The sequence below is a fragment of the Sarcophilus harrisii genome, chromosome 2 (assembly GCF_902635505.1).
Source record: "Sarcophilus harrisii chromosome 2, mSarHar1.11, whole genome shotgun sequence".
NCBI classification, from domain to species: Eukaryota; Metazoa; Chordata; class Mammalia; order Dasyuromorphia; family Dasyuridae; genus Sarcophilus; species Sarcophilus harrisii.
Genome location: NC_045427.1, coordinates 357226035 through 357252078, shown reverse-complemented (window position 1 = coordinate 357252078; position 26044 = coordinate 357226035). Strand labels below are relative to the sequence as shown.

Sequence of the window (26044 nt, the reverse complement as noted above, 5' to 3'; positions counted from 1 at the left end):
AAATTGACATAACAATCAAATGAGATAATGTATATAAAGTACTCTATTAAATTAATGTGAATTATATATGAAAAACTGAAATTTGATCTTGTCAGAATGAAAAAAGATAGATTTCATTTTGCTTTGAGAAAAATGTTTTAAAAGTAATTATTCTGTAAGCACATGTAGCAATTTTCTACTTTCTTAGATATATTTTCTCTTTGAACTATTTCAGTAATTCTATGACATTTTTGATTAGGCAGTTTCAGGTTTCAAAGTTCTCAAATGGAAAAAAATACATGATCTTTATAATTAATGTGCAACAGAAACATTTTTTCCCATTGTTTCTCTTTTGCTGTAGCACTTTTTGGAAGGACGTTTTCTTTCAAAGTGTTCCTGTTCTGAAAATGCCAAATAAAAACACATTCTTCTCCTGATGTAAATAATATCAAGCAATGATATGCAATTCTGTATTTGATTGCACTGAAGCATGTTAAGGTTAAATCACTTTAACATCTGGGACATCGTGTCCCAGGATCATGTATATTAGACACTGTGTGATGCGCTCTTAAGTTCTAAAATAACATTAATTAAATATCAAGGAATGTAATTTTGACCTTTGAATGTCCCTTCTCTATTCCCTGCAATAATGCAGTATTCAAAAAGGGTTATAAGGACTGAGAAATCATAGTATTTCCTTTTTTACTATAACCACATTTATAGCATTAAATAATGTAAGCTTTGTTTCATGGGATGCCATGGCCAAAATAATTCATTACCTAGGGGTCTGCCTCCTGATAATGAGCCTCTTTCAGCTGGATTTGCGTATGAAAAGCAGACACAGTCTGTTGCCAGGCCCACATTTTAAGTCTTTCAAGTATGGCATAGTCTTCTAAAGCTTGTTCTTCACTGGCATTGCCTTTGAGAACCTAGGGTCAGTTCCATTTGGCATGAGGCATTAGAGGAGGACTTTATGGAATAAAAGTACATGTTATTCAAAGAGCAATTTAAAAAATTCATGGTCTGAATAAGTACTTATGGCATGTGATCAACAATGAAATTTACAAGAGAAGCTGAATATTATCAAAGGGGATGTATGACCAGAAAAGGAGGTAGACTAGTTAGGCACTTTAGAATGAGAGCTAATTGATGGTACTGCCCGATTGCTGCATTGCTACCTCTGTAATGTCACAACATACAGACATGTCATGACATGTTGTGGGTATACCTTGTGGAAGATTTACAGGAAACCACAATCACAAGTCACACAGGATGAGAAGACAAAAGCTAAGATTGTGGTCTGCACCATGGAAAGGAATATACATCACTGGGATCATAGATCCATCCAAATATCATTAATAGCTTTCTCTGTGACTGGCAAAATGAAAGACCAGACATTTTCTTCAGCTTTCATGACCTTCCAAAACACTCCAAAATAAAAATTATTCACAAGAGGTAAAGTAATTGAAGCTAAGGCATCAAGAACCTTAATGAACTAACACTTGATGAATCAACAGCAGAAAAGACCTAATATGCTTGCTTAGTATACTCTCTTCCATCAGTTCTCATGCTCTGGCAAGATAGGATCCGTGAACTCGTGCTCTAAGATCCATCAGTAATTCCCTTGCAGCTGCTATAGCAATTTCTGCCAACACAGCCTCCTCCCTGCCTTGTCCCAATTCTCTCACTTCACCGTTCTATTGTATAAGCAACAGAATTCAATCCTTCCTCCCCCTTCCACCAAAGGTTCTCCCCAGGAGATAAAGATGTATGAAAGTGAAAGGTTGTTCTGTCTGGGGAAGCAGTATGCTGCACCACAGCATTACTTAGCCATAGACTAAAGAAAAGAATGAATTAGGGCAGGATGCCAGTATGTATTTGGGACTCCCCTACACCTGATGAAAAAGGAATTAGTGTCCAGCTGCAGCCTGTTCTTTTGCCTCTGAAGTCACTTGGGAAAGATACTGAAGCCAGTGAAAAATTAATTCCTCAGCTTGAGAAAAGACCGAAACAACTTTAAGATCTGGCTCTTGGGGGATCCATCACCAAAGGGGAAGGATTCAGAAAGCAGCTGGAAATATAAGGAAAAAAAGATTGAAATTACCAAAGATCTCAGAATGAAAATTCATTTGAAAACCCTAAGCACAAACAAATAAATCAACAGGGAAGATATTAAGGATAGAAGGAAAGAGACATCTAATGAGTCTAAACATCTCATAATAAAGGTTGTAAGACAAAGGAAAATGAATTAACACCTGATGAGGCAAGAGATCATATGAACCATATCCAGCAGGATGTTCCTGAATGTTTCAAGAGAGAAATAAGAATTGCGAAAATAGAATTTATGTCCTTTACAACAGAAATAATTTGAAGAATAGAAAACTTGAATTCACAGTGGCAAGCCTCTCCAAAGAATCACAAGAGGATCATATGATAATGAAAAGAAAAGGTAATATTGAACACATGATCTCTATGCAAACAGAAAAAATTATCTTACAGTTAGAATGTTTTGAAACAAGCATCATAGGTCTTCCGGGGAGAAAAAAAAAAACTGTCAAAAAATCTGAAAAGAATAAAGTACAATGAAAATTGCCTAAAATGTGTGAACAAAGAAAATCAGATACCAATCAAAACAGAGTATTTATGAGAAAACAAAAACAAAAATGCTGCGTATTCCAAATCATAGTGATTAAATGAACAATTCCAGTGTTACACAACAATTCTACAAGTAACCACGAGCAAGACTTTCAAATATAAAGGACAAGAATTTTGAACAGCACAAGACTATTTTGTACCCATGAGAAACTACAGAAAGAAAGATAATGAATGTGTTCTGAAGAGCAAAGGCCCTTAATAGCTTCCTCCACTAAAATCTTTAAGTGCTTCATCTTGGTGCCAAGGTAACTGAATTTTCAAAATATATGAAAGTGGAATGCAAATCCTGACAGATTACACACTGTCACAGCTGCTTGGTGAATCAGTTTAATTCTATACTATCCTCTACATTCAATTTTTTTGTCCCACTTATTAACAGTAATTCCTTGCCATACTTCCAACCTGGAATTCCTCCCACCATCTGTTTCTGTCTTTTCTCTTATTCACATGCTGCTGAATGAAGCTAAAAAGAAAGTCATAAAATTATGCTGACTTAGATCCACTACAAATTTGTCACATAATATCAGTTGAGCCCTCACTGCACTAAGAGAATCTTTAGAAATCTCCCTAATCATCTCACTATAACATTTACCACTGGGGAATTTTCCAAACTTTTTTCATTTCTCCTCGAACCTCCCATGATACCCTTTCTGAAAACCATGCCGCCTCCTATTTTATTGAAAAAATCGAGATCATTCTTCAAGAGCTCCACTTCTTTCCTCCTTTGCAGTTCATGTCATTCAGATGTCTTCTTGCACTATATATGCTTTGTACATAGCAAATGTTTAATAAATGATTTTTCCATTCCATCCATCTTCTCTTTCATCCTTGTCTCACATGAAGAGGTGGCCTTGCTTCTTAACCAACACAAATCTTTGATCTCATTCCATCCCATCTTCTCCAAAAGATTTAACTCTTACTTATATCATTTCCATTCTCTCCCTCACTTACACTGTCTCTCCAGACAGAGATGCTCTCTGCTTCTCTGACATCTATAGTTAGTTACTCCACTTCTCTTTTTACTCTCTTTTAAGCCCTTTGAAGTCTGAGTTCCAACTTTATTCAACTAAAATATCTCTCTTTAAAATTACTAATGATTTCTTAATCGCCAAATCTCATGGCCTTTTCTCAATTCATTTCTTTGATTTCTCTGCTGCCTTTGGCCTTATCGATTACCCTCTTCTCCTTGATATCCATCTTGGATTTTGAAAGCATCTCTCAATTTTGAAAGCACTATCTGTCCTGGTTCTCCTTCAAACTGGGACCATTTCTTCTCATCTTCTGAGCTTGATTTTTATCAGTGGCATGCCCACTAATGATGGATATCCCACAAGACTGTGACTCAGATCCTCTTTTCTTTTCCTTTTATACTCCTTGCTTAGTGATCTTATCAGGTTCCATGGATTCCATTAGCAGATAATTCTGAACATCACCTTTTTGCTAACCTTGAGACTCACACTTTGAACTACTTATTGGACATCTCAAACTGGGTGTTCCACAAACACCTCAAATTCACCATGTTTAGAACCAAATTTATTATCTTTCCTCTTAATTTCTTCCTTCTTCCAAATTTCCCTATTACTGTTGAGAGTACCACCATGTTCTCAATTATCCAGGTGTTATCTTTGACACCTCTCCAACCCTCATTATCTAGTCTCTTGCCAAGAGACTTTTGTTTCTATATTAGAAACATCTCTTATATGTCCCTTTTTCTTTTTTTTGACACAACTGCCATCTTATTGTAGAGCCTTCTCACTTCATGCCTAAACTATTGCAATAACCTTCTGGTTATTTTCTCTGCCTCAAGTCTCTTCCCACTGTAGTTCATCATCTACTTAGCTGACAAAGATCCAAATCACAAATTTCTGCCTGCTCCCTATCCCTAGAATAGTCTCCTTTCTTGACCCTACTTCTTTCATATCTAATATTCTTCATTCTGCCAGAGCCTTTGTTCGTTTCCCTCAATACTAGTGCCTTCAGATATTGACTCCAATCTACCTAGTTTTATCTTGTTAATATGTTGGCTCTCCTATTAGAATGTGAGCTCCTTGAAAAAAGGTATTATTTTTGCCTTTCTGTTTGTGTGCCTGGTCTAATAGGAGATAGATAGGCACATCAGCTTGCTTAGATGGCATCTTTACATGTAAAACAATAGGGATATCCTTTTTAGAGAACTGTGATGTCATGTAAGGAAAGTGCCTGGGTTCAATTGGCACATTGACATGACCTCTTCTGACTAAACTGGAAGATGTATCAAGATACTGTGCCTATTATTATAGTACCAGTCTACCTAAATTCATAGAGTTTCATCTCAGAAGATTAGATACAAAATAATAAACTACTAACTACAACTCATATTTGATCATTAAATCTTTTTTTTTTTTAACAATAACAACTTCTCTTTATTTTTTTCTCTTTTTCATTTTATGATACACCATTGATTTAAGTGTTGTTATTTAGCCATTTTTGGTCATGCATGTCCAACACTTCATGGCCCCCTTTCTGAGTTTTGCTTTTTTTTTTTTTTTTAAATCAAAAAATACTGCAGAAGTTTGCCATTTTCTTCTTTAACTCAAGGCACAGATAAGGAAACTGAGGCAAACAGAGTCATGAGTTTCTTTTTTTTTTTTTTTTAAATAACTTTTTATTGACAGAACCCATGCCTGGGTAATTTTTTTACAACATTATCCCTTGCACTCACTTCTGTTCCGATTTTTCCCTCCCGCCCTCCACACTCTCCCCTAGATGGCAAGCAGTCCTATATATGTTGAATATGTTGTAGTATATCCTAGATACAATGTATGTGTGCAGAACAGTTTTATTGTTGCACAGGGAGAATTGGATTCAGAAGGTAAAAATAACCCGGGAAGAAAAACAAAAATGCAAAAAGTTTACATTCATTTCCCAGTGTTTTTTCTTTGGGTGTAAGCTGCTTCTGTCCATCATTGATCAATTGAAACTGAATTAGGTCTCTTTTATTGTTCTGTAAGAATGACCAGCAGGATGAATACAGAGAGGCTTGGAAAGACTTACATGAACTGATGCTAAGTGAAATGAGCAGAACTAGGAGATCATTATATATGATCATTAAATCTTAAAGGAGTTGTGATCCATGTTATTAAAGAAAGGAGTCTCAATATAAGTTTTCACAAACTTATTTCTCCTTATTGGTGGAAATATATTTCTCCTTATTTTGCATATAAAATACTTAGATTTAAAGAGGAGAAATGTCTTAATTAAGAAATACATTAGCCAGTACAAGGAGTCAAATTTTCTGACACCTCGATAGATAGAGAGTACTTTTTACTTGAGTTAACTTGAGAAAATCTAAAATTAAGTAAAAGTCTGTCTACATTTAAATGTCAGTAGTACTTATTGAGGCAGCTAAGAAAGTTCACTGGATGGAACACACAAAGACCTGAGCTCACATTTACCCCTTTTTGATATGTGACTCTGGGAGTTCACTGAACCTCTGTTTGCTTTAATTCACTGGAGAAAGAAAAGGCAAACCACTCCAGTATCTTTGCCAAGAAAATTCCATGAATAGTACTGTTCGGTTATGAAGGATCAGACACAACTGAACAAATATTTATTAAATCCATTGTCCAAAAAATGAATTTTTCCAAATATTCATTATAGTACTAATTTGTAAGTAACACTTAAATTTTCTTTGGAGCAGTGGTGACAAAGTCAAAGAAAAATGGGATGTTAAACTGCATATAAGGATTCTCATGAACCACATGTTAATTTAGAAAACCACAAATTTAAATTATTTGTGCTCTATTGTGTTTTCATTTATTTTGTTAAATATCTGGGGGAAATGACAGTTTTATCATGTCAATTTCCCATTGCAGATAAATATGGATTATAGTAAACATGGCAATATTTAGCAAATTGTTCATCTGTCAATAAACATTTATGTGCCAGGCACTGTGCTAAGTTTTGGGGAGAGAAAAGGGGCAAAAGAAGTCCCTCAAGTTAACCATCCAACAGAGAAAACAACATGCAAACAAATATATATATACAAAACAAGCTATATACAGAATAAATAAGAAATAGTTAACAAGTGACTAGGATTAAGAGATATTGAAGAAGGTTTTTTTTGTTTTTGATACCCAAGACAATTTATTTTTTTTTATTATAGCTTTTTATTTACAAATTATATGCATGGGTAATTTTACAGCATTGACAACTGCCAAACCTTTTGTTCCAATTTTTCCCGTCCTTCTCCCCACATACTTCCCCAGATGGCAGGTTGACCAATACATGTTAAATATGTTAAAGTATACATTAAATACAAAATAAGTATACATGGCCAGTTATTTTGCTGTACAAAAGGAATCGAACTCTGAAATAGTATACAATTTGCCTGTGAAGGAAATAAAAAATGCAGGCGGACAAAAATATAGAGATTGGGAATTCTATGTAATGGTTCTTAGGTATCTTTCAGAGTTTTCTTTCGCTGGGTGTAGCTGGTTCAATTCATCACTGCTCCATTGGAACTGATTTGTTTCATCTCATTGCTGAAGATGGCCAGGTCCATCAGAATTGATCATCATATAGTATTGTTGTTGAAGTATATAATGATCTTGGAGAATTCTTATAGAAAGTGAAATTTCAGTTGGGACTTAAAGGAAGCCAGGTTTGACTTGTACTTTAGGAAAATCATGTTATTGGCTGAATAGAAAATGAATTGATATGGAAGTTTTGAGGCAGGCAGACCCTAGTATAGATTAGTTATTTTCCTGTCACCTCATATAGAATTTTGTTTTGCACCTTTTTAATGTATTATTATATTAACATTATGTACTAGAAATTATCGTTTGATACTTTATCATCTCAGTACTCTGCCAGACCCACAATGGATGGATCAGTTTTCTGTCTTCCCCAGGATCTAACATCATGCTTTGCTTATAATAGTTACTTTCAAAGATTTAAAGACCAATTGAGCCTAGTTTCTGTGTTAAGGCCCAAAAAGTTAAGTCACTAGCTAATATTTGCAAAACTCTTATGAATATCAACTTGTAAACAAAGCTTAAGGTCAAGTTCTGTCCTTCTACTCTCTGTATATCTTGTATTTGCCTAGTTATTTACATGTTATGTCTCTCATTATTATATATAGTTCTTGAGGCAAGGACTGGATTATTATTATTTTTTTTTTTTTTTTGCCTTTCTTTGCATCTTCATTGCTTAGCACAATAAGCACTTAAATGCTTGATGATTAATTAACTGAAAGAGACTGTTACAACTTTTTTTTTTTTTTTTTTTTTTTTTTTTTTTCTGAAGCAATTGCGGTTAAGTGACTTGCTCAGAGTCACATAGCAAGGAAATGTTAAGTGTCTGAAGCCAGATTTGAACTCAGGTCCTCCTGACTTCAGAGCTGGTGCTCTGTCCACTACACCAACTAGCTCCCCTGACTGTTATAACTCTTAACTGTATATAGTCAGAATGATTACTGGATTCCCAGTAAGGAATTGGTTTCAAATTCCATCTCTGCTACTTATTATTATCTGTGTGACCTTGACTCTCTCTGAACCTGTTTCCTTCATTGAGCAGTCAGGCTTAGATAAATTTTATATTCTAAAACCTGGATTTTTCAAATAATAACTTGAATCCAGGTGTTTTGACTCCCAGTTCAAAACCATCTTGTCCTTAAAACATGATTGAATTCCTTTGTTCTATTTTTAACTGAGAACAGGATTATTTTGAATGAATTTTTGAAGTACTGTATCATTTATTTAATTGTCGTCTTAAGGCTAAAAAGTTTGCCTGTCATTCATTATTGGTGTATGTTTATTTTGTAGAAATGTTTACCTTCAGATGCTTTCTGTATATTCTTTGGTAAACATTTTATATTTGCTGGTAACTCTGGATTGTTTTTTGCATACTAACATGTATTTTTAGTCTATGACACAAGCAAGCATTCTGGTAGTATGATCAGCTGCTGAATGTAGTTCAGATTAGGACAGTTTTAAGAGAAGGCACTGAGCTATAAGACAAATAACACAAGATTTGAATTTAGAGAACCAAAGTTTGAACGGCTCCATTATTTATTACCTGTATTGTCTTTTACAACATTTATACCAGCATATAGAGCAGCGAAGAGAGGCTAACTGGATACTTTCTGAATTCTCTTACTCTATTTTGGGAGGGAAAAAAGAGTAAAATGGTGTTTGCATAACATTGTGACAGAGTTCTGTAACATCCAAAGGAGTATCCTCATGCTTTTTATTTTTCTTGGTACCCCCTGCCAAAAGAGCAATAATATCTACTAATAATGCTACTAACCTCATTGGAATGGTTGGCTAGAGATTTACTGCCATTCAAATTGGAGAAACCTTTTTATCCATTTGAAATTGAAAATTGTTAGAAGCTATATTTGTAACTGCATATAGCATACCTTGATAAATTGCAGTAATGTTTTCTTCCAATTAACACCTTTTTCTGTTAAAATGAGTTTCATCAGCAAAGTGGAATATAAGTATAAATCTACTATGTGATTGTCCCTTTTCTTTGCTCCTGTTGGATCATAGTGAAATACTGTATTTAATTCTGGTTCTCACATTTTAGGCAGGATATTAACAAGCTAATTTTGAATCTCATATTTTTTAAATGTCTAATGTTGTCAGGGAGGTGTACCCTTGGTTCTCAAAGACCATTAAGGGGAACACAAACTCTGGCTTGTCCTATTAAGCTGGAAGAGTTTTGAATACAAACAAGAGATGGATTGAGACTCGCCCTAGTTAAGTTCAGTGTCTTCTAATCAGAAGGTTGGCTACTGAGCAATGAATTTTTCAGCCACACAAAATCATGGGAACCATCCACTAAGACATAGAGGGGTTATCATCTTCTACTTCATCCACATCAGTGAAATTACAAATCTTTAAATTATCAACAAGCAAGAATATGTTCTGAAGTGGAAGGTAAGAGCACCCCAAATCATATTTTTTTAAAAAAATTCAGTCAAAATAACTTGAACTTCTTAATTCAGAGAATATTCGGGGAACATGATATATGTATCCAAAAGTTGGAAAAACCATGTGGAGGATTGATTAGATTTATGCTGCTTGACATAACTAGAACTTATAGGTTCAAGTTAGTGGCAGGAAGACTTTTGACTGAATTTAAGGAAGATCAATTGTCTTAACTGTCTAGGAACAAAATAGTCTGGTTTGGGAAAGGAGGGGATTCTATATATTTAGAGAGCTTCTGAGTATAGATGTTGACTTGTCATGGATGTTGTAGGGGTGCTTTTGTAAAAGGAGAATGCAAATGATTTTTGAAGTCTCTTAGATGTAAGGTACTAAAAATAGAAATGAAAAAAATTCTTTGGTAGGTATAAGAAATTAAACTTGATTCCACCTTGGAATTAACTAAAGGCATTGTAAATTAGTTACATTGTAAAAGTTCTACTGTCCAAAATGAAAGAGTTGATATTCTTGTTGCATTTTGCCCTGGTCAGACTACATTTGCAGTATTTTGTTCAAATACATGTTTTAGGAGGCACATTGTTAAATAAGAGAACATCCAAAAGAGAATGATAAGAGAACTTGAGTTGGCATATAAAAGTCTTGCAAGGAGAGCTAGAGAAGGAAGCAATAAGGTAGTTTTCATATGTATAAAAAGATGTGATGGGAAAGAGGGATTATTTGTTCTTCTTACCCTCCAGAATTCAGAAATAGGATCTACTCAAGTACAAGTAGGAGGTGAGAGAATATTCTAGGAAAAGAAATTTCAGTTGTATGTAAAGAACTTCCTAATGATAACAGCTGTCCAAAATGAATTACATAGCAGGATCCCATCACTGTTAGTCTTTGAGGAGGTTGAAAGATCATTCATTCTGGATGTTTACAGAATATGTCTGTTGAAGGTACAGATTAGATGCATGTTCTCTGTATTCTCTATCTGACTTTGAAAATCCATCAAATGTCCCCGTTCTTTGTATTGTGGGATTAATTTTTGCCCCAAAAGGCAAAATTCAGATATACATATAACACAAGAAGCAAAGATTTTTATAGAAAATCTGTTCCCTTTGTATCTGAGGACTCCCAAAGACAGTTATATTTCTATACAGAGCTGCAGTTAGAGGATAGCAACAATCCCCAGAGCTTTGTGTATCATTTCAGCTATAGGAACTTTCAAAGAAGCAAGGCTGTCTTTCCTAATATTACTTACTTGAACCTATTTGTTAAGAAACTTTTTTTTAGAGGGGAAGATTGGGGGAAATTTTTTGTGTCTTTTGTTAGAATTTCACAGTAGGAAATTAGTTTAAAGGTAATCTAGCTCCGTCTCTACTCGGGGTATGAATCCCCCATACATCACTAGCCATCTATCCTCTGTTTAAGCAATTAATTTCCAATATATGTGATTTAGAATTGATTACTTTCTTTTTAAAAAAAAAATAATTATAACTTTTTATTGACAGAAACCATGCCTGGGTAATTTTTTTACAACATTATCCCTTGCACTCACTTCTGTTCTGACTTTTCCCCTCCCTCCCTTCACCCCCTCCCCCAGATGGCAAGCAGTCCTATACATGTTAAATATGTCACAGTATATCCTAGATACAATATATGTGTGCAGAACCGAACAGGTCTCTTGTTGCACAGGAAGAATTGGATTCAGAAAGTAAAAAATAATCTGGGAAGAAAAACAAAATGCAAACCGTTTACATTCATTTCCCAGTGTTCTTTCTTTGGGGTAGCTGCTTCTGTCCATCCTTGATCAATTGAAACTAAGTTAGATCTTCTCTTTGTCGAAGAAATCCACTTCCATCAGAATACATCCTCATACAGTATCGTTGTTGAAGTATATAATGATCTCTTGGTTCTGCTCATTTCACTTAGCATCAGTTCATGTTAAGTCTCTCCAAGCCTCTCTGTATTCATCCTGCTGGTCATTTCTTACAGAACAATAATGGAATTGATTACTTTCTAAAGCATTCCATTATTGGGTGACTATTATGCAGTTCTTTCTTATATTGGGCCAAAATAGACTTACCTATAACTTTTGCTCATTGGTCCTATGTCTTTTCTTCATGAACATGTGAATTCTCTTCTATATGACAGCTGTGCAGATATTGCTAAGTCTTCTCTTTTCCAGTGTGAACATCCCTACTTCATTTAGTTTACTCTTATAAGACATGTTTTTGGAATTTCTTTGCTAGTTAGCTGCCTTCCTCTCAACAAGATTCTTCCAGCTTCAAAAATTTTTAAGCACCTCTTTGGTACAGAAAGCATGTGTTGTATAGTAGGCTCTGGAGGAGAAGGAAAATAATTAGATAATCCATAAGCCCTTTCCTGTGAAGTACACATAGGAAAACACACAGTTCAGTAGTATTGTAAGAGAGCAGCATGGATAACTCTAATGTATTTTATATAATAAACTACAGAATTATAAAATTACAGTATTTGGGAGTTGATAGAGACCTCTTTAGCTATCTAGTCTTAACTCATATGTAAAAGAAATCTTCACTGTTCTTGACAAATAGTCATTTATCCTTTGCTTGAAGAAGTGGAGGAAGGTGCAGCCTACTAGCTCTCAAGACACCAGTTCCACCTTTGAACAGTTGTTCCCATTGTTGGGAAGTTTTCCCTGATGTCGAGACGAAATTGGTTTCTTTACAACTTCCAGCCACTGATGTTGGTACTACCATTTGGGAGCAAACAGAATTAGTTTATTCCCTCCTCCACTTGCAGCCCATTAAATGAGCTTGAAGATATCCATAATCCCACCTTTCCTACTCAGTCTTCTCTTCTCTAGACCAAACATATCTACTTGTATCTCCATGTGACATAGACTCAGGCTTTTTATCATCCTGGTTGTCCCTTCTGTACTCATTTGAATTAATGGTTTTCTTAAACTCTAATGCCCATAACTGGATACAGTTTAAGTATAGTAAGGGCAGAATACAGTAAGAGTGACATCTCCTTATTCCTGGAAGTTATGCCCTTGTTAATGCAGCTCAAGATCACATCAAGCTTTCTTGGCTACTATATCACACAGATTATTCATAAGGAGTTTGTAATGTATTTAAACCCCCAGATCTTTTTTTAGAACAACTGCTGTCTATCATAAGTCCCTTACCTTGTCCTTGTGAAATTGATTTTTTTAGTATACTAGTACAAAAATTTATATTAATCCCTCTTTCATCTTCCATTTTCAATCAACTAATATTTATTAAGCACAGATTACTATGTGCCAGACACTGTGATAAGTTCCGGGGATACCAAGAAAGGTAAAAAACAACATAACAAAATAAACCAATTCCTGGTCTCAAGAAGTTCATAGTCTAATGAGGAAGAAAACATGTAAACACCTATCTACAGATAAGCTATATACCTGATAAATTGAAAATAATGAACAGAGGAAATGTGGTCATTAGAAATAAGGGGAAATCAGGAAAAACTTCACTGAAAGTGGCATTTTAGGTGAAATTAGAAAGTGAAGGAAACCAGAACGCAGAGATGAGAAGAGAGAATATTCTAGCGACAGTCAGTAAAAATGCTTAAAGTTGGGAAATGGAGTGTCTTATTCTTAGAAAACAAGACCATTTCGTATGTCCTTATTGTGTATCTAATTTATATTTTAATATATTTAGCATCTACTGGTCATCCTGCCATCTGGGGGAGAGGATGGGGGGTAAGAGGTGAAAAATTGGAACAAGAGCTTTGGCAATTGTTAATGCTGTAAAGTTACTCATACATATAACCTGTAAATAAAAGGCTATTAAATAAAAAAAAAAAAGAAAGAAAGAAAACAAGACCATTAGATCACAGAGTATAAAGGGGGAAAGTAAAGTATAAAAAGACTGACAAAGTAGAAAGGGGCCAGGAAGGGCATTGACTTAGGAAGAGCAATCTGACAACTAATTGAGGGAAGACTTTGAGGCAGAGAAACTAACTAAAAGGCTATTTCAATAGTCCACACATGAGATAATGAGAGCCTGTACCAGACTGGTGAGTGGCAGTGTTAGAGAAAGTAAGGAAGCATATATAAGAATTGTAACAAAAATAACTGCATAAGACTTGGCAAGAGAGAAAGACTGAGGAATCAAAAATGACATCTAGGTTTCAAACATGGTTAACAAGGAGGTACTCTTATTGAAATGAAGAAATTAGGAACAGGAAAGTCTGTTAGAAGGGACAGTGGGAGATGAGTTGAATTTTGGCCATGTTGAGTTTAAGATGTATATGAAACATCTCTTTCAAGATATTGCTAGGCAGTTGGAGATGTGAGACTGGAAATTGGTAGAGAGATTAGAACTGGATGAATAGATTTGAGTAATCTGTATATGATAATTGAAGTGAAATGAGAGAGAGATAACCAAAACCAAGGTCACTGAGCAAGAAAGCATAGAGGGAAAAGGGCTTAAGAAAGAGTCCTGTGAGACATCCATAGTTAGCAGGTAAAGAAGACAGGAAGAAACATAGATGGGAGGAAAACCAGGAGAGGTGTCAAAAAAAATAAATAAATAAACCTTGAAAAAGAGAGTAACTAGGAAAAGAGCATGGTCAGCAGTGTCAAAGGCTGCAGAGAAATCATGAAGGATGAGAATTAAGAAAGCCGTTAAAATTGACAATTAAGAGATTGTTGGTAACTTTGGAGAGAACAGTTCAGAGCAGTGTTCTAGGCTATCAGGCATCTTTTGGATCCTTCTGTTATCTAGTTTGTTAGCTATTCTTTGTTAGCTATTCCTCCCTGATCTGTACCATTTAGAAATTTGCTAAGTCTTCTATCAGTGTATTTATCCAAGTAATTGATTAAAAATCAGGTCAAAACACACATACTAGGGCTTCTTCACTGGAGACCTGCCTGCCACATTGACACTGAACTATTAACAACACTTTAGAATTTGACTGTTCAACCAGGTCTGAATCTATTTATTCTCATCTAAAACTTATTTTCCCATCTTTTCTACAAGGATAATGTGATATATATGTGTGTGTGTGTGTGTGTGTGTGTGTGTGTGTGTGTGTATGTGTGTGTGTATATATATATATATAATTTTTTTTTTTTTTTGCTAAAATCTAGGTAAACTATGCCTGTAGTATTTCTCATCTACTAGGTTAGTGATCCTGTCAACAAACAAACAACGAAACAAGGTTAGTCTGACATGACCTATATTTGAAGGAGCTATGCTAGGTCTTTCCTTTCTAGATATTAGTCAGGTGTCTCTTTAATGAGCCATTCTAGAATTTTACTAGGAGTCAAAAATCAAACTGAGTGACCAGGTTACTTTCTCCTACTCAGTAAACTTCTATGGTCCTCTGCTACTTCCTGGACATATAGACTCTTATCATTTAAAGCTCATTACAGCTTGTCCCCATTCTACTTTTCTAACTGTATTTTCTATTACTTCTTTCCATATGTTGGACAATCTAGCTGTACTTACCTCCTTGAAGTTCTTCGCACATAACCTACATTTCTCTGCTTTCGCATTGGTTGTTTCCCTGTGCTTAGAATGCTCTCCTCCTCAACACTATCTGTTAGTATCCATAGTTTCTTTAAAAAATCAGCTAGAGTACCACTTTATGCATGAGACCTTTCCTGATCACTCCAGATCTATTGCCTTTTCTCAAAGCTTACCTTCCCTCTGTTTTATATGTTTTGTATATCCATGTTATTGCCTTTATGAGAATGTAATTATCTTGAAGGAGCTATTTACTTTTTTTTTTCTCTAGTACTTAACAGTTCTAGAAACACACTAGGCATTTAATAAATGTTTATTGATTGACGGAATGTGTGCTATACTGGGAAAAAAGTCATTATCAATCAGAATCATGGAAAACTTGTGAAAAATCAGTGAAGTGATAAATTCATTGAGAGCTGGTAGTACAATTTTTCAAAAACTTAAGAGGTTATGAAATAAGTAAAAAATGAGATAAGTCTAGAAAGGTAAACTGGGACCAAGTTAGAGCATCATTATTATCAGGTAGTGCTACTAAAAATTTTTCAATAAAATGATGACATGACCAGTTGAATGTGTAAGAAAGAATATTCTAATAGTGATATGAAGAATGAGTTGAAAGAAAAAAATGAAGGTAAGAAGATCTACAAAGATAGATTATCTATCTTTATCTATTAGATTATCTATCTGTTCCTACTAGAGTAGGAAGTAGTATGAATAGAAAAGAAATTTGGAAAGGTGGAATCAGTGAAGTATGTAATTGCTTAGGTATGAAACAGAGAAAGAAAAATGAAAGGATACTCCAAAGTTATGAACATTGGACAAAAGCTAAGTTTTTACAGTCAAAAAGAAGTAAAGTTAGAAGAACAGATTTAACAGTCTGTCATTCAACAATGCATACTAAGTTTTAAGTATAATGAAACATAAAAAGATATTATATTCATAAAGTACTTCAGGCTTCTCTATATAAATATATTTAGAATAAATATAAAGAGAATAAATACAAGGTGAAGGCATTAGTAGTGGAAGAATTGGGAATAATTTCATATAGAAGGTGGTATTAGTGACAAAGGTTCTGTGAAGCAGATGTGAAGAGTGAGTACATTCCAGGGAATGGAGGTAGTCATTGCAAAAATAGAAAAGTAGGTTATGGAATGCCATATGTGAGGAAGAAAGTGAAAGGTAGTTTGGTTGAATGGCAGACAGTGAGAGCAGGAATAATGTGAGGAAGTAATGTACATATTTTATAAAAGATGCTGCTCTAGAATCCTTTCCCTACTAATCTCCCACTATTCCCAACTTCTGAATCTTCAGAGATCATAAGAAAATCTGCCAGAGGATTCTGGGAAGAAACTCTCCCTGAATTAACCAGTGTAAAGTGCAAACACCTCTAGACTAGCTTCACAGAAACTGCAAGTGGGGTCCCTTGAGGCTAGCTGTGTTTGATTGGAGCCTCAGCAGGAATCACAGAGACTTTTCACCTCCTAAACAGCATACAGAGTTGGGAATCTGAATCTGGGAAGACTGAGGGAACCTCTGCTGATTGTGAATGCCAGGCCCGATTGTGCTACAGAATCACAGTCCTGGGTGAGAAGGTACCAGCACATTTGGTCAGTGTAGAAGCAGTGGGGCAGGGATGCTGCAGACTGTAGGCACTAGCAGGAGGGTAGAGCTCTTGGTTTGGGGTTTCTGATCAGAGGGGAGAGCTGAAGGGAAGCTTGAGACAATATATATCCCCCTACCCCATGATTAGAGTTGTTTAGACTAATACTTCTCATTAAAGAAAAATAAATGAACTGGCAAAGAAGAAAGAACTCAACCATAGAAACTTGCTGTGAGAATAGGGAGCAGACTAGGAGGGTTCACTTGAGAGAGGGACACTGAAAGAAAAAAAAGCTTCTTCTACTCCAAAGAGTAACATTAAATGGCTCCCTGCCCAGAGAGAATTTATAGAAAAACTCAAAAAAGACTTTAAAAATCAAATGAGGAAAAACTAACTAAATAAGAATCATCCAAAAAAAAATTATGAAAGGGAAAAAAAAGTTTAACTAGGAAAGAAGATACAGAGTATTAAAGAAGAAAATAATTCTTTGAAAATTAGAATTGGGCAAGGGGAAGCTAGTGAAGCTACAAGACACCAAAAAATAACAAAAGAAAATATGAAAAATAAAAATAACAGAATGTGAAATATCTTATAAGAAAAACAACCAATCAAGAAGAGAAAATATAAGAGTAATTGGACTACCTGAAAAATTGTGACCAAAAAAAAGGCACCTTGATATAATAGTACAAGAAATAATCCAAGAAAATTTTCCTGGAGTGATAGAACATGAAGAGAAAGTAGAAACTGAAAAAATCCACCAATCATCATCTCAAAGAGCTCCTTTGTGGAAACCACATAGGAATATTATTGCCAAATTTTCAAATCCCTAGATCAAAGAGAAAATTTTGCAAGAAATAAGAAAAAGCAATTCAGATACACTGGAGATAAAATTGGAATTGTCCAGGATTTATCATCAGCCATAATAAAAAACTGCAGGTACTGGAATCATATATACTGTCAATCAAAAGAACTAGGTATGAGCTAGTAATATCATATCCATAATACTGAAAGGAAAAAAAAAAGATCATTCAACGAACTTGCAAATTTTCAGGACTTTGCCCAAAACCTGAACTTAATAGAAAATTCAGCATATCAAAACCACTTTTTATTGGTTCCTATCTTAACTTATTCTTTATCTAATTTTTAAGAATGACATTAGTAATTGGGTAGCTCAAAAGAAAGGTTGGAGCAGAGTTAAGTATAATCTGACTCTAAAAAGCAAAATTGTCCAGGAAAAGTTAAAATTGTGATTTCATTATTCAAATGAGATGCAGAGGAAAAATAGACACAGAGGTATCAGAGGGGGAAGGAGGGCTCTTAGTTTTGAAAATCTAACATTGGGAATGGGTTAAATACACAACAGTATATACATACCATGAAGAGTATCCAAAATCTATAAAGAGATAAGCAGAGAGAGGGAGAAGGAAAAGCAAAGGTTTGGGGAAGAAAACAAAGGAGGGATCCAAGGGTGGGGGAGATTAAGTAATAGCAAGGCAAGTTAGGGAGCAGAATTAAAGTAGAAGAGTTAGTAGAGATCGGAAAGAAGAGATATAATAAATGCTACAATACTACAGGATAAGGAGTAGAATTTATTAGGAAAAAAGTATGGCTGGTAATCATTGTCCAGACAAAATCAGGCTTAAAGATTCAATCAAGAGAATTATCTACATTATATGTCAGCCATGCTATTATGGTTTTAGATGCATATTTATATATGGCTAAATGCATGTGTGTGTGTATATATGTGTCTCTGTCTGTGTGTGTGAATATATCTATACCTAGATATAGGTATGTATATTATATATGTATTGGGTCTGTTGGTGGTATGAATGTATATGTGTGTATCTATATTTGTATGTGTAAACATAACTATAACTATAGCCTGCTTGGAAGAGGTAGTGGAGATGAAAAGGGAAAAAAATAAAGTAAAAGAAGTGTAAAGCAAAGAACAAAAGAACAATAAAAAGAAAGCAAAGATGGACACATGAATATAATTTCTTTTATTATATATGCATTCTTAAAATGGAAATTTATTATTATATGCTTTGAATCCTCCCTGATGTTCTGCTGGGCACATAAAAATGTTATGTTTTGTTTTGTTTTCCTTTTCTGTCTTTTTTTCTCTTCTGTTTTTTTTTCTTTCTTATTTTGGAGGGAGCGTAGGAAAGAGAGAGAAGAGAGACAGAGAAAGAGAGAGAGAGAGGATTCTCTACAGCAATTTAAAAAAAAGGAAACATCTATCATTTCATTTCTGTACTTTGTCCAAGGACTCTTAGGCTTCATTAGAAAGAAAATTCAATAAACTGATTTGCCCAGCTCTTCTGACTTAGAATTTTTGGATTCAGAGAATTTAGAAATCATGTAGTTCAGATCCCAAACTATTCAGATAAGATCTAGCACACACACTTTATATGGTATAGTGCATATGTATATACTTTTGTATACCACCACGTAAATGTATTTGTCCAAATGGATAAAATCAAAGACAGAAAGTGGCTTGCCCAAGATTATATAGGTATAAAAAGGTGAAGCTAGGACTGAAAACTTGGGTTTCTTCATTCTAGGCTGGTGCTCTCTCTACTGTTGTGCTTAATGTTTGATCTCTCTTTGTGCTTAGTGGTGAACTAGTTCTTTCCTCTTTCTCTGATGTTCTTATCTGTCTATGAATGTGCTGCTTAAGTGTGACTTGATGAGAATATAGAATAATCATAGTGATTGTTATTATTATTCTAATTTCTCTAGTACTAAAGTACTAGATTTTTACAGTTATCCCCATTATCTTAAAGTGTTATCTTCTTTTTAAAAAATGAAAAAGCAAGTTCATTCAGACTGTGTGAAGTAGGAAATGCATATATTATTCCATTTTAAATGGGAAAGAGAAATTTACTCAGAGTTGTTAAGTGCAAGGTCATACATGCAGTAACAGCCAGAGCTCAAACTTGAGCTGAGATCTTCTGATTCTAATACTAGGCTGCATTCCATCTTGTCAAGTTGCTTCCCTTGCTAAATGTATCCCTATCTCATATCCATCAACTGGTGTTACTATGTCTATAGCAACAAAAAGATTCCAAAGTATGACTAGAGTTGAAAACAGAAGCCTTTCCTTTCCTTTGAAGAATACAAATTTATGTCACAAGATGAAGAGTAGTCATTTAAAAAAGAGTAATTGTTACTTGTTGACTTTTTAATACTTTTTTCTTTCTATAGGGGCTATAAAATTAATCAGTTTGTCATGTGGAAACCAACACATCTGGGCCTGTGATTCCAGGGGTGGAGTTTACTTCCGAGTGGGAACCCAGCCTCTAAATCCTAGTTTGATGCTTCCAGCATGGATAACAATTGAGCCACCTGCACAGGTAAATGCCTTTTTAAAGCTAGTAAGGAACTTATGATAATGTAAGCATAAATATACTTTTAGAGAAATAAGTACTTTGTTCTAAATGTCAACAGATAATTTCCCATATTTCTGTAGTTTCTGTACCACCAGGTGATTTGTTTATGAACACCCCTGTGAAATGATTGGTTTTTACAAATTTTACAACTGAAGACATTAAGACTCAGAAATTGATTGAGACGCTTAAGTTCACACTTAATAAGCCTAAGAACTAGGACTTAAATTTACTCATTCCAAATCTAGTTTCCTTTCAACTATATCACAGAATTTCTCATAATCCTTTTGTTATAGGCTTTCAGTGTTTTAGTAATAGTTTGCAATTTGTAGTTTCTATTTTTATAGTATTTTTGTGGCACAACAAGACACAGGCATTGTCTTATTTTATTCTTGAAATAAAACAATTAGATGAGGTAGGAATTATCTTCCCCATTTTACAGGAGAGGAAACTGAAGCCCATTGTCTAAGGTCTGTGTCTAAGTAAACCTGACTCCTTAAAACAGTGGACTTTCCATTGTATCATGTTGTATGCCTAAAACTATCACTAGCTATATGAAATGGATTGCAGCATAATGAAGTTTCCTTAGTTAGTGCCTTAATAATTTGGAATTTGTGATGATCAAAGAGTTTTAGACTCTGAAAGGAATTTAAAGATAAGCTCATGCAAATCCCCTATTTTATTTATTTTATAACATTATATTGTTACTTTTTTATATCATCACTTTCCAACATCCTCCTACTCCTTTCTCACCACTACCACCATGGAACTCTTCTTTGTTACAAAAAGAAGCAATTAAATAAAAATGATCAGTTACCATATCTATATTTCATCATTCAATCTCTTGGAATTAAGAGTATGTGATGTTAATTTCCTTTTTGTTATTGTGGTCATTTCATTGTATATCTTATTCTTTGTTCTGTGGCAGTTCTGAATCCAGTGAATTGTTTCTTACGGCACAATCATATTTCATTGCTTTTAAATACCACAGTTTTTTCAGGCATTCCCCCATAGATGGGCATCACTTTCCTTCCAGTTCTTTGCTACCACAAAAAATATAACTGTAAATAATTGTAATTATGAGACTTTTCTCTTCCTTCTTTGACCTGCTTGAGGCTATATGCCTGAATCAAAGGATATGAACAATTTGGTCACTCCTCTCCCATAATTATAAAATTTTTTTAGAATTGTTGAACTAATTCATGACTCTACTAACAGTCATGGCAATCCCATTGCTTGTTGCAACTTCTTTCTGTGGGTCTCTGGCAAAACTCTAGCCCCTCACTGAAGGCCTGCCTGCTGCCCACCTGGCTCCTCCTTGCTCCCTTGGCAAGGTGGTCCCAGATTATAGAGGTCACCGTGTTTTAGCAGTTGTTTGCAAAGGCCCTATGAGGGGCCCCAGAGCAGGTGTTAATGGGACTAAAGGAAGCTCAGGGGAAAGAAGGAAGCTGCTGCTAACCTTGAGTTTAATTTACTCTACAATTCCCAAATATTTTCTGAATTTTGTTATCTTTGCCCATTTGTTGAGTTCAAGTAAAACTTTACAGTTATTTTAATTTTCAGTTTTCTTATTAGTAATTTAAAATGTTTTGTTGATAGTTTTCACTTCTTTTTTTTGAAAATTCTTCCTTTGTCTATGTCTCCTAGGGAATGGCTTTTAGTTTTAATCAAATGTATCATTTCCCTACATATCTAGATTTTCAGACTTTAAAATGTAATGGAAATACTTTTTCTTCAGACTGCAGTTTCCTATTATAGCTGCATTGATTTTGTTTGTGCAAATTTTTTAAATTTTGTGCAATTAAAATTGTTTATTTTATTTTTTACAATTTCTACTGTCTCTTCTTTGGTTAAGAACTCTCCCTGATCATCATTATGAAAGATACTTCCTTCTATTGTCCTCTGATTTTTCATAGGTAATCTCATATTTCATTTGTATCTGTAATTATAATATATATGTACACACACATATACATATATTAAATGATGTATATATAAGCCTATTTTTTGCCAAATCATCAAATTTTTCTACTAATTCAAGTTTATCAAATACTGGGCTAATGGATTTGATTGTTTCTCAGTCTTTGTTATCTAGTCTGTTCCATTCACTTACTTATTTTTTAAAATTCACATTAAATAGTTTTGATTATTATGGCATTACAATAAGTTTATCTGATAATCCTAAGTCCCTTTCATTTTTTTTTTTTTTCATTATGTTCTTTGAGTTTCTGGGCCTTTTGATTCCAATAGACTTGGGATAGAAAATGCCACCTGCCTTGAGAGAGAGAACTATGGAGACTGAATATGGATTAAAACATAGCATTTTCATCTTTTTTGTTTGTTTGTTTCCTATAGTTTTTTCCCTTTTGATCTGATTTTTCTTGCACAATGTGACAAATATGAAAATATGTTTAAAAGAACTGCACATAACCTATATCACATTGCTTGCTCTCTTAGGGAAGGAGAAAAAATTGAAACACCAAGTCTTAGGAAAATAAATGTTGAAAACTATCTTTATATATGTCGAGAATATAAAATACTTTTGAAAATTTTTAAATTGAGATACTAGGCCTTTTGGTCCTACAGACTAATTTTTAATAATTTTGTCTTTAATCCTTGGTAGTTCGGTTGTAACACTACTTTTATAAACTTAGGTAGAATAAGTTAATTTAGGTAGTATTATAATTTTTATCATGTTGGCATGATAGTCATGATCCTCTTTTTTAGAATGAGGAAATTGCTGTTAGAAGATAATGAAATAACTTGGCCAAATTACATAGAATCTTAATTAGAATCTAGTGCTCCCAATTGCAAATTTATTTCTTTTTGAGCAATATTATCTTGATTCCTTCAGTTTTCCCTGGGTATCTTTATGCCAGCAACAAGGTATGCTAAGCAAATTAAACATGAAAACATTTTAGAAGCCATAGTCTGCAAAGGCTACAAATACCAATTACAAATTATTCCATTTTAAACATTTGTTATCTATTATATGCAAGGTACTGTGATAGACAGTGAAGATACAAAATGAAAAATGAAATTGCCCCTGCCCTTAAGGACTTTACATTCTACTAGTGGGAAAATACATTATGAGTACAAATAATGGGGGATTGGGAAAAAGCAATTTAAGGAAATAAAGAAAAATTTATTTGTTTAATTATTTTACATATATATATATATACGCACACATATATCAGAGCATTCTCCAGGAGCTTAGACTTTGCTTGGACATAGATTATATAATTACATGAAACTAGTATCCTTATCATATTAGTATTCTTGACATATAAGTATATGTGTGTGTGTGTGTGTGTGTGTGTGTGTATAATTGATACATAGAACAATATATATACAAATATACATAGTGTTACTGAGAAAAGGGGGACAGAGCACTTGCAATTCTTGTGTAAGGAGGTAATTCTTGAGCTGAGCTTTGAAGGAAGCTAGAGATTCTATGAGTCAGTATTGGTAAGGAAGATATTAAAGACATGGGAAGATGGAATGTCATGTACGTATAACCAACTATAAATAGGTCAGCTTGGCTGGACAACAAAGTACAGAAATCAGTCAACAGACATGAATTTATTAAGTGTCTATTATATTTCAGTCACTGAGAACACAAGTACAAAGAATGAAGTAATTTCTACTCTTAAGGAGTAGGGGACTTACATTTACATATATAAATGTATTCAGAATAAGTATAAAGAAAATAAATACAAAATAATTAAATATACGCTAGGGAGGGCATTAACAATTGGGGAAATTAGGAAAACTTACTATAGGTGGTATGTGCTGCATTTTGAAGAAAGAGATTCTTTGAGGTAAATATGAAGTATAATTGCATTCCAGGCATTGGGAATAGCCACTGGATTGGCACGAGATAGAAGATGAGTGCCATTTGGTCTGGATCATAGAATATGGAAATAATGAACAGTGAGGTTGAAAAGATAGGTTGTGAAGCACTGTAAAAGCTAAAGAAAAGAGTTTGTACTTGATTGTGGAGAGGTAGACACTAGAGTTGATTACATTTAGGAATCACATGATCAGAGAGGATTTACTTTGGCAGCAGAATGGAGTATGGAGAATGGAGACTGAAGAAAAGGAGTTAAGGAGTAGAAATCAAATTAGGATGTTTTAGAATACTCTTAAGTATCAGGTGAGGGCTTGAAGTAGCCAAAATGATGACAGTAATTTGAATGTATGGTAGAATCTGGTGAAGGGTTTTTGTTTTTTTTTTTTTTTTTTTTTTAAGAATTGGGAACATTATGGTATTATGGGAAACTCTGGCATATTTGAAGGCAGTAAGGAATTCTAGTAGACAGGGAGGGAAGGGTTGAAAATGAGAGAGTGGAAATAGTTGAGATTTCAGTCTGCTTGAAAAGATAATTGAGATGGGGTGAAGATAAATATAAAGAAGTTGGTTTTAGTCAGAAGAAAGGCCATCTCATTATCAGGCTATAGGGAAAAAGAAAAGAGAAAGGGGTGATTCAAAGAATTTTGAGCCGAAGAGAATGGGAGGGAAGAGAAAAGGTCTCAGGATGATGGAAGTCCCAGGGTAATAAATGTGAGACTGCCTCTATGTATGATTGAATTGGAGCAGAAGAATAAGATATGGAATTTGAGAATTGGGAGGTTAAGGAGTTTGAGAGAGCATCAATACCATGCAAGTTATAGTCTTTTATATACTAAGGAGTATTTAAGTAGTTGAGAAGAAAAGAAAAACAGTGACACAGGTGCCAAATTTGAGAATGATAACAGTAAATAACAGCCAAAGTTATTTAAATAACGTGGAATAGCCTATAGGCACATTATAATTAGGCTATAAATTACCAAGTAAAAGAACCTGTATTTTAGTCTAGAGGTAGAAGAGAGCCACTGTAGCCTTCTTAAGTAAAGGATTGACATGCTCAGATCTGTGCTGTAGAAATTACAAATGTCAAATCCAGCCCTAGACACTTGAAACTTATTATCTATGTGATCCTAAGAAAGGTACTTAACTCCAATTGCCTCTCTGAGAGAGAGAAAGAGGGAGAGAGAGACAGAGACAAAGACAAACAGAGACAGAGACAGAGAGAGAAGAAGAAGAAGAAGGGAGAAGAAGAGAGGAAAAGAGAAATAACCACTGGAGGACTTAGGGAAAGTTTCATGGAAGATGTAACATCTAAGCTAACTTGAAGAGGAAGCAAATTCCAAGTATGTAAGTTTTGGCAGATTAAATGTATGAAAAAAAGTAGAATATCAATTTGGCAACTCTGTGAAAGCTGAATCAAAGAGGAGGGACACTGGATATAAGAAGACCAGTAAGGAGACTATTCCAATAAGGTAAGGAAAAGATAATGAGGGCAAGAATTAGGATGATTTTGGTCTGAACAAAGAGAAGTTGTTCAATGTGAGAAATGTTTAGAAGTTAGAATGGAAAACATTTGGCAATTAATTAGATATGGGAGCTGAGTGAGTGAGGAATTGAGAATGACTCCTAGGTGTTTGGAAGAATGGTAGTATCTTCTTTAAAAATAAGGAAGTTAGGGAGAAGAGTAGGTTTAGGCAGAAAGATAATGAGTTTGGTTGGGTCCCTGTTGAGTTTCAGGTGCCTGTGGTATGTACAGGTTAAGGTCTCAGGATGATGGAAGTCCCAGGATAATAAATGTAAGACATAGATGACAATTCTATGAAGGATAATGAGATGGATCAGCCAGAGATACATAACCACAAATCCAGAGAGGAAAAAATATTTTAAAAGGGGGGTGAATAATAGTGTCACATGCTGCAGAGAGGTCAAGAATGATAAGAACTTTAAAAAAAAGGTTATTGGTAAAGAGGCTATTGATAACTTTGGAGAGAGAAGATTTTGTTGAATGAGGTCAGAAACTCTGTTGCAAGGGCTAAAGAACTGAGAGAAGAGCAAGTGCAGGCAATGAATATAGTCAGCTTTCTTCCTGGAGTTTGTCTTTGGAAAATGAAAGAAGTAAGATGACAGCTTGAGGAGATAAAAAAATCAAATGGTTCTTT

At 34.4% G+C, this 26044-nt stretch overlaps 1 protein-coding gene across 1 annotated transcript in view; it reads left to right on the top strand.

Annotated features, from left to right (window-relative positions):
- The window catches only part of TECPR2 (tectonin beta-propeller repeat containing 2), a 135855-nt gene that overhangs the window by 84557 nt on the left and 25254 nt on the right, over positions 1-26044 (top strand). The window contains exon 17 of the mRNA XM_031953215.1: positions 19854-20002. Coding sequence (XP_031809075.1) covers positions 19854-20002 — 149 coding nt within the window. The remainder of the gene's footprint in view (positions 1-19853; positions 20003-26044) is intronic.